General features: G+C 30.2%; 1 protein-coding gene across 2 annotated transcripts; it reads right to left on the bottom strand.

Moving 5' to 3' along the window:
* Nucleotides 1-1,952: 1,952 nt before the first annotated feature.
* On the bottom strand, nt 1,953-11,130 carry LOC107162978 (V-type proton ATPase subunit H-like). 2 transcript variants are annotated; one of them, XM_089229376.1, is made up of 11 exons: nt 11,112-11,130; nt 10,681-10,768; nt 7,568-7,649; nt 7,278-7,461; nt 6,930-7,148; nt 4,090-4,298; nt 3,934-4,018; nt 3,694-3,872; nt 3,389-3,616; nt 3,209-3,322; nt 1,953-2,255 (listed from the first exon to the last, which is right to left on the bottom strand). In XM_089229376.1, exons 2-11 carry the CDS (start codon nt 10,736-10,738, stop codon nt 2,177-2,179), a joined length of 1,437 nt encoding a protein of 478 aa, XP_089085502.1. In that variant the 5' UTR covers nt 10,739-10,768; nt 11,112-11,130; the 3' UTR covers nt 1,953-2,176. The 2 variants fall into 2 exon arrangements, with proteins under 2 accessions (XP_089085502.1, XP_089085503.1); XM_089229377.1 differs by lacking the exon at nt 11,112-11,130 and adding an exon at nt 10,832-10,981.
* Between the last annotated feature and the right edge of the window lie 470 nt (nt 11,131-11,600).

The raw sequence follows: 11,600 nt of genomic DNA, 5'->3' as shown, positions 1-11,600 counted from the left end.
ACCAAGTGAACGAATTTTTAGTTGTGCTCGTTATGTCATTACTGATTAGTAGGGCAGAGGACTTGAAGCATATTTTGCATGTTCGTTTTGCACAGTCACAAAAATAGCAGAGTACGATACAAATACATTTCATGCTTTCACAAAGCTAGTTTTGAAATTTTATTGTGCATATAAATGCATATTTTGTATTTTTTTGTTTTTAAGGCATATCTTACACTTTTATACGCTGTTTTATACTTTTTGAGACATTTTTAACTGAAATCGATTTTTCCACTGTGACATTTTTATTTCAAACGACACAGTCAAAGGGTCTGGGTAAAAATTTATTTATTTTTAATTTTTGTCGTAGAATATGGTTTTTGAGTACCTATACGCGGGCACACATTTTTCGTAAGAGCGATAACGATCTAACGTCGTACACTATACCTACGACATCACCAACACAACTTTGTGCGCACAACGCGGGCTTTTATTCGATTAGGATTTATTTATAAAACGTTTCTAGATATGACAATAAATCAGTATTTTAGTATTTAGTCTCAGTCAGTAATTGTACGGAATGCACATTCGTAATGCACATACAAAAATGTTAAGTGCATTTTATGGGGTTTTCAAGTGCACAAGCGCTTGCGTATAATTAGGCCCGTTTCACATGGACGCGTATCATACGCGACGTATCGTACGCGCGCGTTTTTCGTTTACATTGATTAAGTTCATACGCGTCATACTGGCAAGCAAAACGCGTCATCGTCGGAGTGGCGCGTATGCATTTAACTAATGTAGGCAACTGAAAACGCGCGCGTACGATACGTCGCGTATGATACGCGTCCATGTGAAACGGGCCACAGAATATAATAATACGGGGCTTATAGCTACAAGTCCTCTGCCCTACTGATCAGTGATCACCGATCCTCATTGTCTCTAGGACATGCTGAACAGTTAATTGTTCTGTCTATGAATGCCAAACATGTTTCTAAATGACTTGCTCACTACGGCATATAGTGCACCTACCCAAATTACTGTTGTTACGTTTTTTAATTATTATTCCTTCACAAGACAGACATTATTATATTGGTTAATTTCTTTTTCTTTATTCGTTTAATTCCTGAATAAAATAAATACAATTTTAATGATTTTTAATTATAATAAATATTTCTTAAAGTTATATTACTGACATGATTTACAGTGGACTTTTTTTATACTTACACTGTCAACAGCACACATTTTTTTGTGTTCTGTATGTTAGTATTTTTTGAAGTATCGTCAATCTAGGTGACTTAAAACTTCAATTTGACTTGAAACGGTTTCATTTTTATTAATCATAACAATATATTATTTCACAAAGATTTAGTAATTAGAGAACTGTTCTTGCCGTTCTTGGATTAGAATTGTCTTTATCATCAGGTCTCTTATTTGGAAGCTTTTTTTTTACTACGTTGATCTTTCTTTGCAGTCAAAAATTTAAATTAATTTTGAATCAGTATATACTTTATTTTTAGTAATTTAGTGCAATATTAATTATTAAGTAAATTTAAAATAAGTCATTGACAAATGTTTGTTAACACACATTCAACTAGCAGAAAAAAATAATTTGGACAAGTTTAACATCAAAACAACGTGAGTTTAAACCATTTAGATGATTTACTTTGCTTCAAATTGTTTACTTTTTAAATTTAAACCTATACTGTAGGCCTGTAGCCTTATATTAATTCACTTATTTATCATAATACCTAAAAATACCATCATTCATAATATCAGATATGAACTCTATAACGAGTATTTAGATTCATGGCTATCTCCAATATTCACCTTCTAGTTTCATACAACTTTCCCACTTAGAAATCCAATCTTGGACAACATAAGAGATCCATCAAGAGGACCAAAGTGATTTTAATATTAATAAATGTGTATTAAACCATAAAGGGATAAAAAACTTCAATAACTCACAAAACTTATACTGTAAATTGTTATTTTATTTCCACATGAATATTGCAATAGCCAATAGGGCTTACTCCCTTTAATTATGATAAATAAATAAACAGAAAAGAAGTTATTATATTATATTAATCTTTTCAACCTAGTGTTGTATTTATGAGAAATCTACAAAATGAAAACTTTAACAACTGTACATAGTTAATTTGTATATTTTGAAGTGTATTTTTTGTACAAATAACTTTTAAGGTTTTTCTGTAATATTAGCGGTTCTGTCTTTACTGGTACTCTGTTCTTTCTCCAACTGACGACTAAGATACTCCCTAAAATAAATTTAAAAATTACAAATCAATAATATAATATAAATCATCAAATTTAAAATTGTTATATTTTTGTTTTTAACTAATATTCAATAAATTTAAATACTCAAATAAATATTGGTATAAATTGTGTTCAATCAAAAATATTTATGTTTCCATAATAATTTAGTATGTATAAATGTAATTTATGAATTTGTAAACATTTAAATATATAAAATTAAATCTAAAAACTAAACTAGTTCATAATTAAAGTATACACTCAAAGTTGAATTTTTGCAATTAAATTTTACAACACATAATATACAGCAAAACATGATGTTTTGTTTATTGGAAAATGTTTTCATTCAAACTACAATCAATTAATGGTAAGAGTCAGAGCACTATTTATTTTCTCACTTTCACCAATACTCGACATACCAAATTTTCGTTTAGCAAAAACAACTTTCATAGTTTTAGATTAAGAATTAGAGTAAATTTACCCATTAATAAGTTCACATAATATACTGAATGACGCCAATTGGAGTTAAGATTGATATGGCCATACTCTATTTTCTATCTCATGCATTTTTAATGAATTAATTATTTTTTCATTATAAGTCTAACGCACGAAAAACCTACGATTGACAAATAAATGTTTATGTCATACAGCAAGGGTCATTATATAATATTGTGTATAAACAATAAATAACGACATGGTGTGACCATCAGTGACTGTAAAAATACTCTTATACCGTAATATTGTGAGAATGAAGGCAGTCCCATGTCAGTTAACATATGTTAATGTAGAATTATAAAAAAATTTCAAGGACTAAAATATGTATGTGTACAGTTTACAAAAGTTATTAAATACGGTCATAGATACTTAGAATTAATTCTATTACAACTTATAAAGTATCAGCAAGAAATCAATGAGGAGAAAAAAATATTAACAAACAATTTAATATTTAAAATCTTACCAATTGTGCACCATAAGTTTTTGTACAACTAAGAGTGCTTCATACCGTACATTTGGATTGTCGTGTGATAACAGTTGCATAAAAATTTGTTTTCCACCAAGCTGTTCAATTATACTGTAAAATATTAAATAAAATTGTTATAATGTAAGTTAAATAATGAATATACAACGTTTTACTCACAGTTTACCACGTGGATAATGTCTTAAATATTCACCAACATCAAAACTAGCTACACACAAAACAAGTGGGTCTCTACTTGTTTCCAACAAGTGCACTAAGATACGCAAAAGTTCATGATTTTTTTCATTTAAACGAGATGCGTTTTCTTGCCAGAATTGTACTGATTTATGCACAGGGCTCCATTCTAATTGACCAGATTTTACTTCGGTTTCATAACCATCAAAGGAACTGTACAACATTAATTTTTGAAACAAAATCAGTGAATTGCATTATATTATATAAAATAAAGATTCTTCAAAAGATACCTAAAATCTTGCACAGATGCTTGTAGATGTTCATTTAAAAACTGTATATCCTCAACAATATCTTCATCATTAAATTCCCTCTGTTCAAAAATACTAAGTTGTTTTAAAACTTGGCAACGGACCATTGCAATGCAATGTTCTATGGAAATAGTGTTATCTTTTGGTTTTTCAATTAAATTCTAAAATATCTATGAATTAGAAAAAAATGTTTAAAATAAATTTAATGAACAATAAATTTACCCGGAATACAGCAAGAATAATTCGTGTGACTTTTTCTATAACAGAGTCATTAAGAATATCTGCCAAAATTGGAATAACATTAAATCTATATATATATAAAAAAAACAGGTTTGTGAATTACAGTAGTAAAATTAAATTTTTTTTATAAAATCTAACTCGTTTATTCGCTCAGCCAAACTTGGATTAAATGTCATAGCCCATACGCAGAATATCAGTTGATATTGAATTTGGAAGTTAACACGCCCTGATAATAAACTCAAAAGAGTAGATATACCATTAACAGAATATATGAATGCAGTTCTATATTCATCGCGACGAAGTAACATTTGTAAGCAGCGAACAACCGAATGTATGTATTCATTGTTCTAAAATCATTAATCATTAATCAATATTTTAAAATAAAGAAATGATTATATTATATTTAATAAAATCCATAGAATAAAAGTAAATTTATTCTAAATATTTTTAGTGTAAATAAAGGTTAGCCATGGGTGAGATGTAATATGTATTATAGAATATTATATAATATTATATACTCATATATAAATAATTCAAAATTTCTACATTGCAACCTTGCATTCTAAATTAGTTCGTCATATATATATGCAGATGAATATAAGTGTGTTCACCGATTTAGGGAACACTGAATTTCTCGGCCGGATTTGTTTGGAATAATTCGATTTTTTTTTTACAAACTGATCCTTGTGGTATATGTATACACATATTTCGTTACATTTCAAAATTTTTGGAGAATTTGGTCTGCACAGCAAAAACTTTTTTTTTAATTTAATAGCAACGCCTATTTTTAACACCTTATTCGGATAGGCCTATTTAAAAAAAAATAATTTTCATGTATCAGTATCAACTATGGCTCTAGGTTCAATATTGACTGAATAAGAGCCATGTCAATTTTATTAAATAATACATTTTTAAAATTATTTTTAAAGATTTTTAAAGATTTATAATTAATTCTTATTGGTTACTTTTTGAATATTTGTACTAATTTTTTTTTTAGAAATGTTTTAAACAAGACAAACATAATATGGATATAAAATTATTTATTAAAAATCGACTAGGTACAACTTCAGGTACAGTGAACAATAGTTATTTTGTAATTTAACAATAAATTAAATAAATTGTACAAATTTGCTCCGTGATTGTCGAAGCATAATTTAAAACGCTGTAGACATCATCTATTGGTTGCTGACATTATTTGGTTTTTGGTAAGGTTATTATATTACGCAACCACGATTTTATTTTTAAATCTGCTAGATTTACTGGTGGATCTGCGTAGACTATTGTTTTAAAATAAAAAAAAATCGAGAGGAGTAATATCTGGAGATCTTGCTGGCCATTCAATGGGAAGATAAGTGACAAATCATTTTCCCTCATATACGATATACCCAACTTAAATGATCTCTAATAATATGAGCATTATAAACAGGAGCTCCGTCGTGCTGAAAATAGAGAGCAATTTTTGAACAATTTATTTAATTTATTGTATATTATAAAATAACTATTGTTCATTTGTACCAGTTGTACCTAGTCGATTTTTGATAAATAATGTTGTATCCATATTATGTTAGTCTTGTTTATAATATTTCTAAAAAAATACGTACAAATATTCAAAAAGTAACCAATAAGAATTAATTATAAATTATTTTATAAATGTTTAAAAATGTATTAATTAGTAAAATTGATATGGCTCTTATTCCGTCAATATTGAACTTAGAGCCATAGTTGATGCATGAAAATTACTTTAAAAAAATAGGCCTATCCGAATATGGTGTTAAAAATAACCTAATAAAACGTTGCTATTTAAAAAAAGTTTTTACTGTGCAGACCAATTTCTCAAAAAATTTTGAAATGTATCAAAAAATGTGTATTCATATATCACCAGTTTGTAAAAAAAATCGGATTTATTCCAAACAAATCTTGCCGAGAAATTCAGTGTTCCCTAAATCGAAGAACACACTGTGTAATGAATAAATTTTAACCAGCAAATCAGTGGCGTCATTTGGGGGGAGGGGGGGGGCAAGGTGGGAATTTGCCCCCCGCCTTGTCATTAGCGGGCTACTATCGGGCCGGTCGACATGGCCAGCCCGGACCGGGTATATGGTGCTAGTTTTGGGCCACAAGCCCGCAAAAATGATTCATAACATTCATGTCATTGCTAAATAGAATATAACCACGATTCGTGGCTCCTACTAACACGTAAATAATTATAAGGTATCAGTGGTGGACTGGACGAGTGGGATACCGGGTTTCCCGCCTTCCCTGTAGGCCGCTACTCGTATAAAATATTTACTTATTAATATTATTGTGAAATAATAAATTAAAATTTTATCAAAAACAAGAAGATATCCTGTCACTGCCTAGCATTTAAGCAACTTTTAAAAAACTTTTATTAATGATAAATATACAATAAAGTATTGTATGTTTTATTTTATTTTTTGTTAATACCATTAACTCATATTTGGTGCAAATAAGACATAAATTGGGGTAAAATTCCCCTTAGAATATGTCATCATATAGTAGCTAATAGCATTGAGCATATATTAATTACTCAATGCTAAATACTAATAAGTAATATAGGGTATCCCTCTACATATTATATTTTATATACCTATGTATTAATTAGTCATTGTTATCTTTCAAAAAAAATGTGTTATTTATGCCTAAAGTAACCACAGTTATCACAGATAACTAACTAGAATGTATATAATTGTGTAAGATGTAAGAAGACTGTTTGTACTGAGATAAAAATGTAATTGTTAGCGAGTGGTTTTTTTTTAAATTATGGCCTATGGGCCGGTCAAAATTTTTGCCCCCCCCCCCTTTCAAAACCTGAAATGACGCCACTGCAGCAAATATCCCAAACATCGTCCTAACTTTGTTGAAATATTTTGCTTAATGTATGAAAAGGATATTGACACAATAGCACACATGCACAAACTAGATTAATTGTTTCATATTTTATTAAAATATTGACTTACAGCAGATAGCAATTGTTTATTAATCCAACTCAAGTAAAATTGAAGGTCAGTTTGATTTATGAGGTCAGTTGAATAGCAGGCAAACTTTGCTATAATTTGTGCCGACATTTTACTTATAAACCCATCCTCAGCGTTCAATAGGTTCAAAAATTTACCACATACTGGTTCGTTTTTTTTAAAAGCATATTCGTGAAATATTTCCACACGTGATCGGTTTTCCTGAGATAACATTTTTGAAAAAAATAAAAATAAAAATTAGTTTAACCATATTGTTGAGCAACATCAATTCCCTTCGAACAATGAGTTGGGTCCGAAGCCAGAACACGTAAGAAGAAAGAAACAACTCACGGTCAACAAATCATCAATCAAAACGAGTATATATTGTATGTTTGATTCCTTAGAGATGTGTTCCAATAGACTGAAAAAGGCCTTTGCTAACCGTGCACGATTGTCATTTAAAAATTGGCTCTTGGCGTCGGTCACGACATAGGCGTTGATGAAGTCGAATACGTCTTGCGATATGATTTGAGTGCTGCGACAAAGTTAAATCGAAGCTATCAGGCAAAAACACACATTTTTCATTCGGTAATGACGAGTCGATGTCGAATAAAATTAATAAAATCATTAAATAACTTTACTGTAAATAGGAAGCCCAATCAGGGTTCAGGTTCCTTATTTCGGCCGCCCGCTGTTGCAGAACGCACGTGGCGATAAACATATCTGCAAACGTACACAAATAAATTCTAAGTCTGCAATTATTAAGAAGAACATAACGCAATTTTACGATTTCTTTTTTTTTTCAATGCGGTGTTACTGTTTTTTATGGATGGATGTACAAACCAACCAAAGACGTTATATACAATAAGATTGAGTTACTGCCACGGACGTTGTACATATATTCACCGAATAATGAAAATAATGGCGCGAGCTTAGATCTTATACAAATACAATATTAATATGTACGAGTCGCTGTCAGGACGTGCCAGTGTGATGTCAATGTGTAAATTCTGTAATGATTGTTGTGTGTGTGTGTGTGGTGATGGGGGGGAAGGGAAGGGATTAAGGGTCAAGTCAAGGGGCTTGAGCATTTGCCATCGAATGTGTTATGGTATAAATTATTCGTATACAACAATATAGAAAAAGTAGTTTTACTCCGTTTTCAACTCCATTCAGTCCACTTTCTGACAAGTGTTACTGGCCCAAACGGTCTTACTATTGCAAGTCTCCGTCTTCTCATCTCACTGATTGACCTCGCCTAGTATCTGTAGCGAAATATTGCCCTTCGCCTTAAACGAAATTCTTGCCAGTTTTACTCATACGTATTCGTCTCGCTGCGCCAACACCCTTGCAGGTCTACATCATCAGAAATGCACAGTTCACGCCTTTTCGTTTACCTCTTAACCGGACTTAATGACATCTCCTTCACTCTGGACGAGATCACTTAACAGTTAATTATCCACATCACTACCTGTTTATTATATTACTCCATAATATCTTATTAACGCTATACGAATATGGTATTCTCTTGTCGTACACATGTATATAGGAACATTATATAATAGTTGTACACTGAAATCTAATAAAAATTAATTAATGAAAAAAAAGCAATATATACAGACCACGATATTTCTTAAGACAATAAGACGGTTTTGAAGAAACATTTCGTGTAATACTGTAATAAAAATTATTTTTAAATGTTATTAAATACTATTAATCATTCTAATTCCTAACCCTCTCATCTCTAACCTCTCCTCTCTCTCACTCCAAACTCTCACTTGAGACACGAAAATTGAACATTTACGTCATTGACGTTATAAACCAAGATGCTATAGGTTACTTTCGTAAACTATACAGGTCAATGACATCAGTTTCCAAGATAAAAGTTTATTGTTGTAAATTACAAAACAAAATAAAACAATTTTACCTCACTGACTGAAAAAACACATAATTTTATTTTATAATTATTTATAATTTTATTTTTTTTTAAATATTAATCATATAATATATTTGTTATCATTTATATTAATTATTTATTTTCGCAAGGGATGCTGTTGTGACATTTTCAGTATCTACATCCATACTTAACATTTTACGTAAATAAAAAGTAAATATTTAAAAATTAAATGAAACGTGAGACGGTGAACTGCGAAATTTTGAACCTACGAATCAAGCGATGTCAAATCAATACGATGTCCGCAACCGATAATAAAATAGCTAAAATACGATATGGGAAAAAAATCCAATAAAATAAATTATAGGTATCTAAATTTGATAATTTGTTAGATAATCACGACATTATTAGACTTATAGCCATCACTCCATAGGCGCAAATCACCCAAAAACATTATGGGGGCTTAAGCACCAACAATGTTTGAGGAAACAGATCAAATTTCCCGATGATATCATAATTTCACAACAATTGTTATGATATTATATAATATGTTTTATATGTCATTGCAGTTGAATATATCCAGACGTAAACCCGACATATTATATTATACCTAAATAATCAAATAAATATGAAACTGTTTTAGAATTTTTAATAAATGTAATTATTATGGAAATATGATGGTAATAGTGCTATAAGTTATAACCACGGGATTCGGGGTCTAGCATTAACATTCAGGGTGCTAAGCACCCTTAGCACCCGTGCAATTTGCGCCTATGCATCACTCCATCAGTTATGGGTAGATAACTGACAGTGACCTACTGACCTGTATGTTTTAAAAGTATAATTAATGTATAATCTACAACAACGTCCAACAGGAGTTGGGAATTGACGTTAATCAGTGACGCAACTAGGGGGGTGCAAAAGGGTCTTTAGCACCCAAAAGTTAAAATTTAGGACTCCCTGTTTAATATATCTAACTATTATTATTTTAATGAAATACTGTGTATTTTATGTTTTTAAATGATGGAAAATTTCCTGAAAAAATGTATAACTATTTGGTCGTAATAATATAATTCGTTATTTATCTTTGTTGAATATTGAAAAATATTTATTCAACCAGATAAACACCTAAACTGTTTTGAATAAATATTGCATGAAACCCAGAAAAATTATTCTGATTTAAAATGTATTAATTATTATTTAAACAAGATTATGAAATTAAAATGTTTCAATATTTTACTGATATTGTAGTAAAAAAATAGTACCATAAATGTTGTTCATTTTTCTTATTTTTGTAAAATGTCTTAATATGTGTTTTAAAGTATCGATGTATCGATTAATGTTGGTCTATGTGTAGGAGTGTGGGGGGGGGCTAGCCCCTCACGGCTTTGTGATACATTCACAGATTTAGCACCCCACATTTCAGAGATCTAGTTGCGCCTATGACGTTAATAGTAAAATAATAATCGTGTTTACAACATTAACCAATTATGTGTCGTCACTTACTACGTAAATTACCGGCCATTTACATAAATTTGTATTTTACAAGGTCTTTTTCGACATTGGCCGGACCCTAACGTAATATCATCATTTTCGTCATTGACCGTAATATAATATATATTAATTACAGATTGTATACCTATTTTATCTTTTCTAAAAAAAAAAAAAGAAGAAGGTTATTGCAGTTACGGGCACAGACGTATTATACGGGATATGGCATTAACGATTTATTTATATTTTTATAGTAATATCATAACTATAGTCTATTAGGAAATGGACATCAAATTATAATTAACTTTGTTTAGCCCCACCCCCATTGAAAAATCTCGGGACGCCACTTTATTCCGGACATTCGCTTACCGTTCTTCTTTGCCGGAAACGCTGGCAGAATTTCTTCCACATTCGCTAATTTCGTCATTTCACAGTTCCTGATAACCCGGAGGAGAATCTAGATGAGAGAAATTTGTAAAAGATTAACTTATTAGAGTGGACTCAGAATGTAACTAGAAACCTATTCTGATGATGGCAGTTCGACTACCGCAGTTGTAAAAACGTTATTTATTTTATATGGAATGAGGCCGGGATTAAGCGGACTATAGCCTCGAATTTTATAAAATGAATTCAATGTACTGATAACTATAAAAAAACGCATATTTTTCATCGAGTTATACGGTGACTAAATAGGAAAAAAATGTCAAACACATTATTCACAATTTCATTTTAGAATATTCTGAAAAATTATTAAAAAATTATTTTTATCATACTGATAATAATTATTTAAAAATGCATACTTCTAATTGCCACTTAGTCAAGCCATGCCGACATACATTTCATAATCTGCTGATTTAACTGCATAGGTAACATTATTTTCATTTGTAATGTTATTAATCAGTATGGTGTTGTTGCTAATACAGTTGGAGACACGTCAACACTGGTATACGGAAAAAAAATCCAAGGAAGAAAAAACCACGGAAAAAACACAGACTTCTATATAAACTAGATAAGTAACTCCAGACATTAGTTGAAGCCGGGTTCCGCCATTTTCTTGGTTGGCAAATAGTATGAAATATTACATATGTATTTATGGTAAAAATTAATTAATGTTGAATTGTATTTTATTATTTCTAGACTTGTAGTTTGTAACAAAACAAAATTATTTTATATAGGTCATTTTGTTATTATTGTTATATTTCACCTACAAAAAAATTTATAATTTTATTTTATTTCTTATACATTTTGTGTATGCCAACCAATGTTTTGCCAACCAGCAAAATGGCGGT

The sequence above is a fragment of the Diuraphis noxia genome, unplaced genomic scaffold (assembly GCF_037042655.1).
Source record: "Diuraphis noxia isolate RWA-SAM2 unplaced genomic scaffold, SU_Dnox_SAM2 contig0005, whole genome shotgun sequence".
NCBI classification, from domain to species: Eukaryota; Metazoa; Arthropoda; class Insecta; order Hemiptera; family Aphididae; genus Diuraphis; species Diuraphis noxia.
The sequence above is the reverse complement of the archived record's forward strand: the minus strand, read 5'-3'. Positions and strand labels throughout refer to the sequence as shown.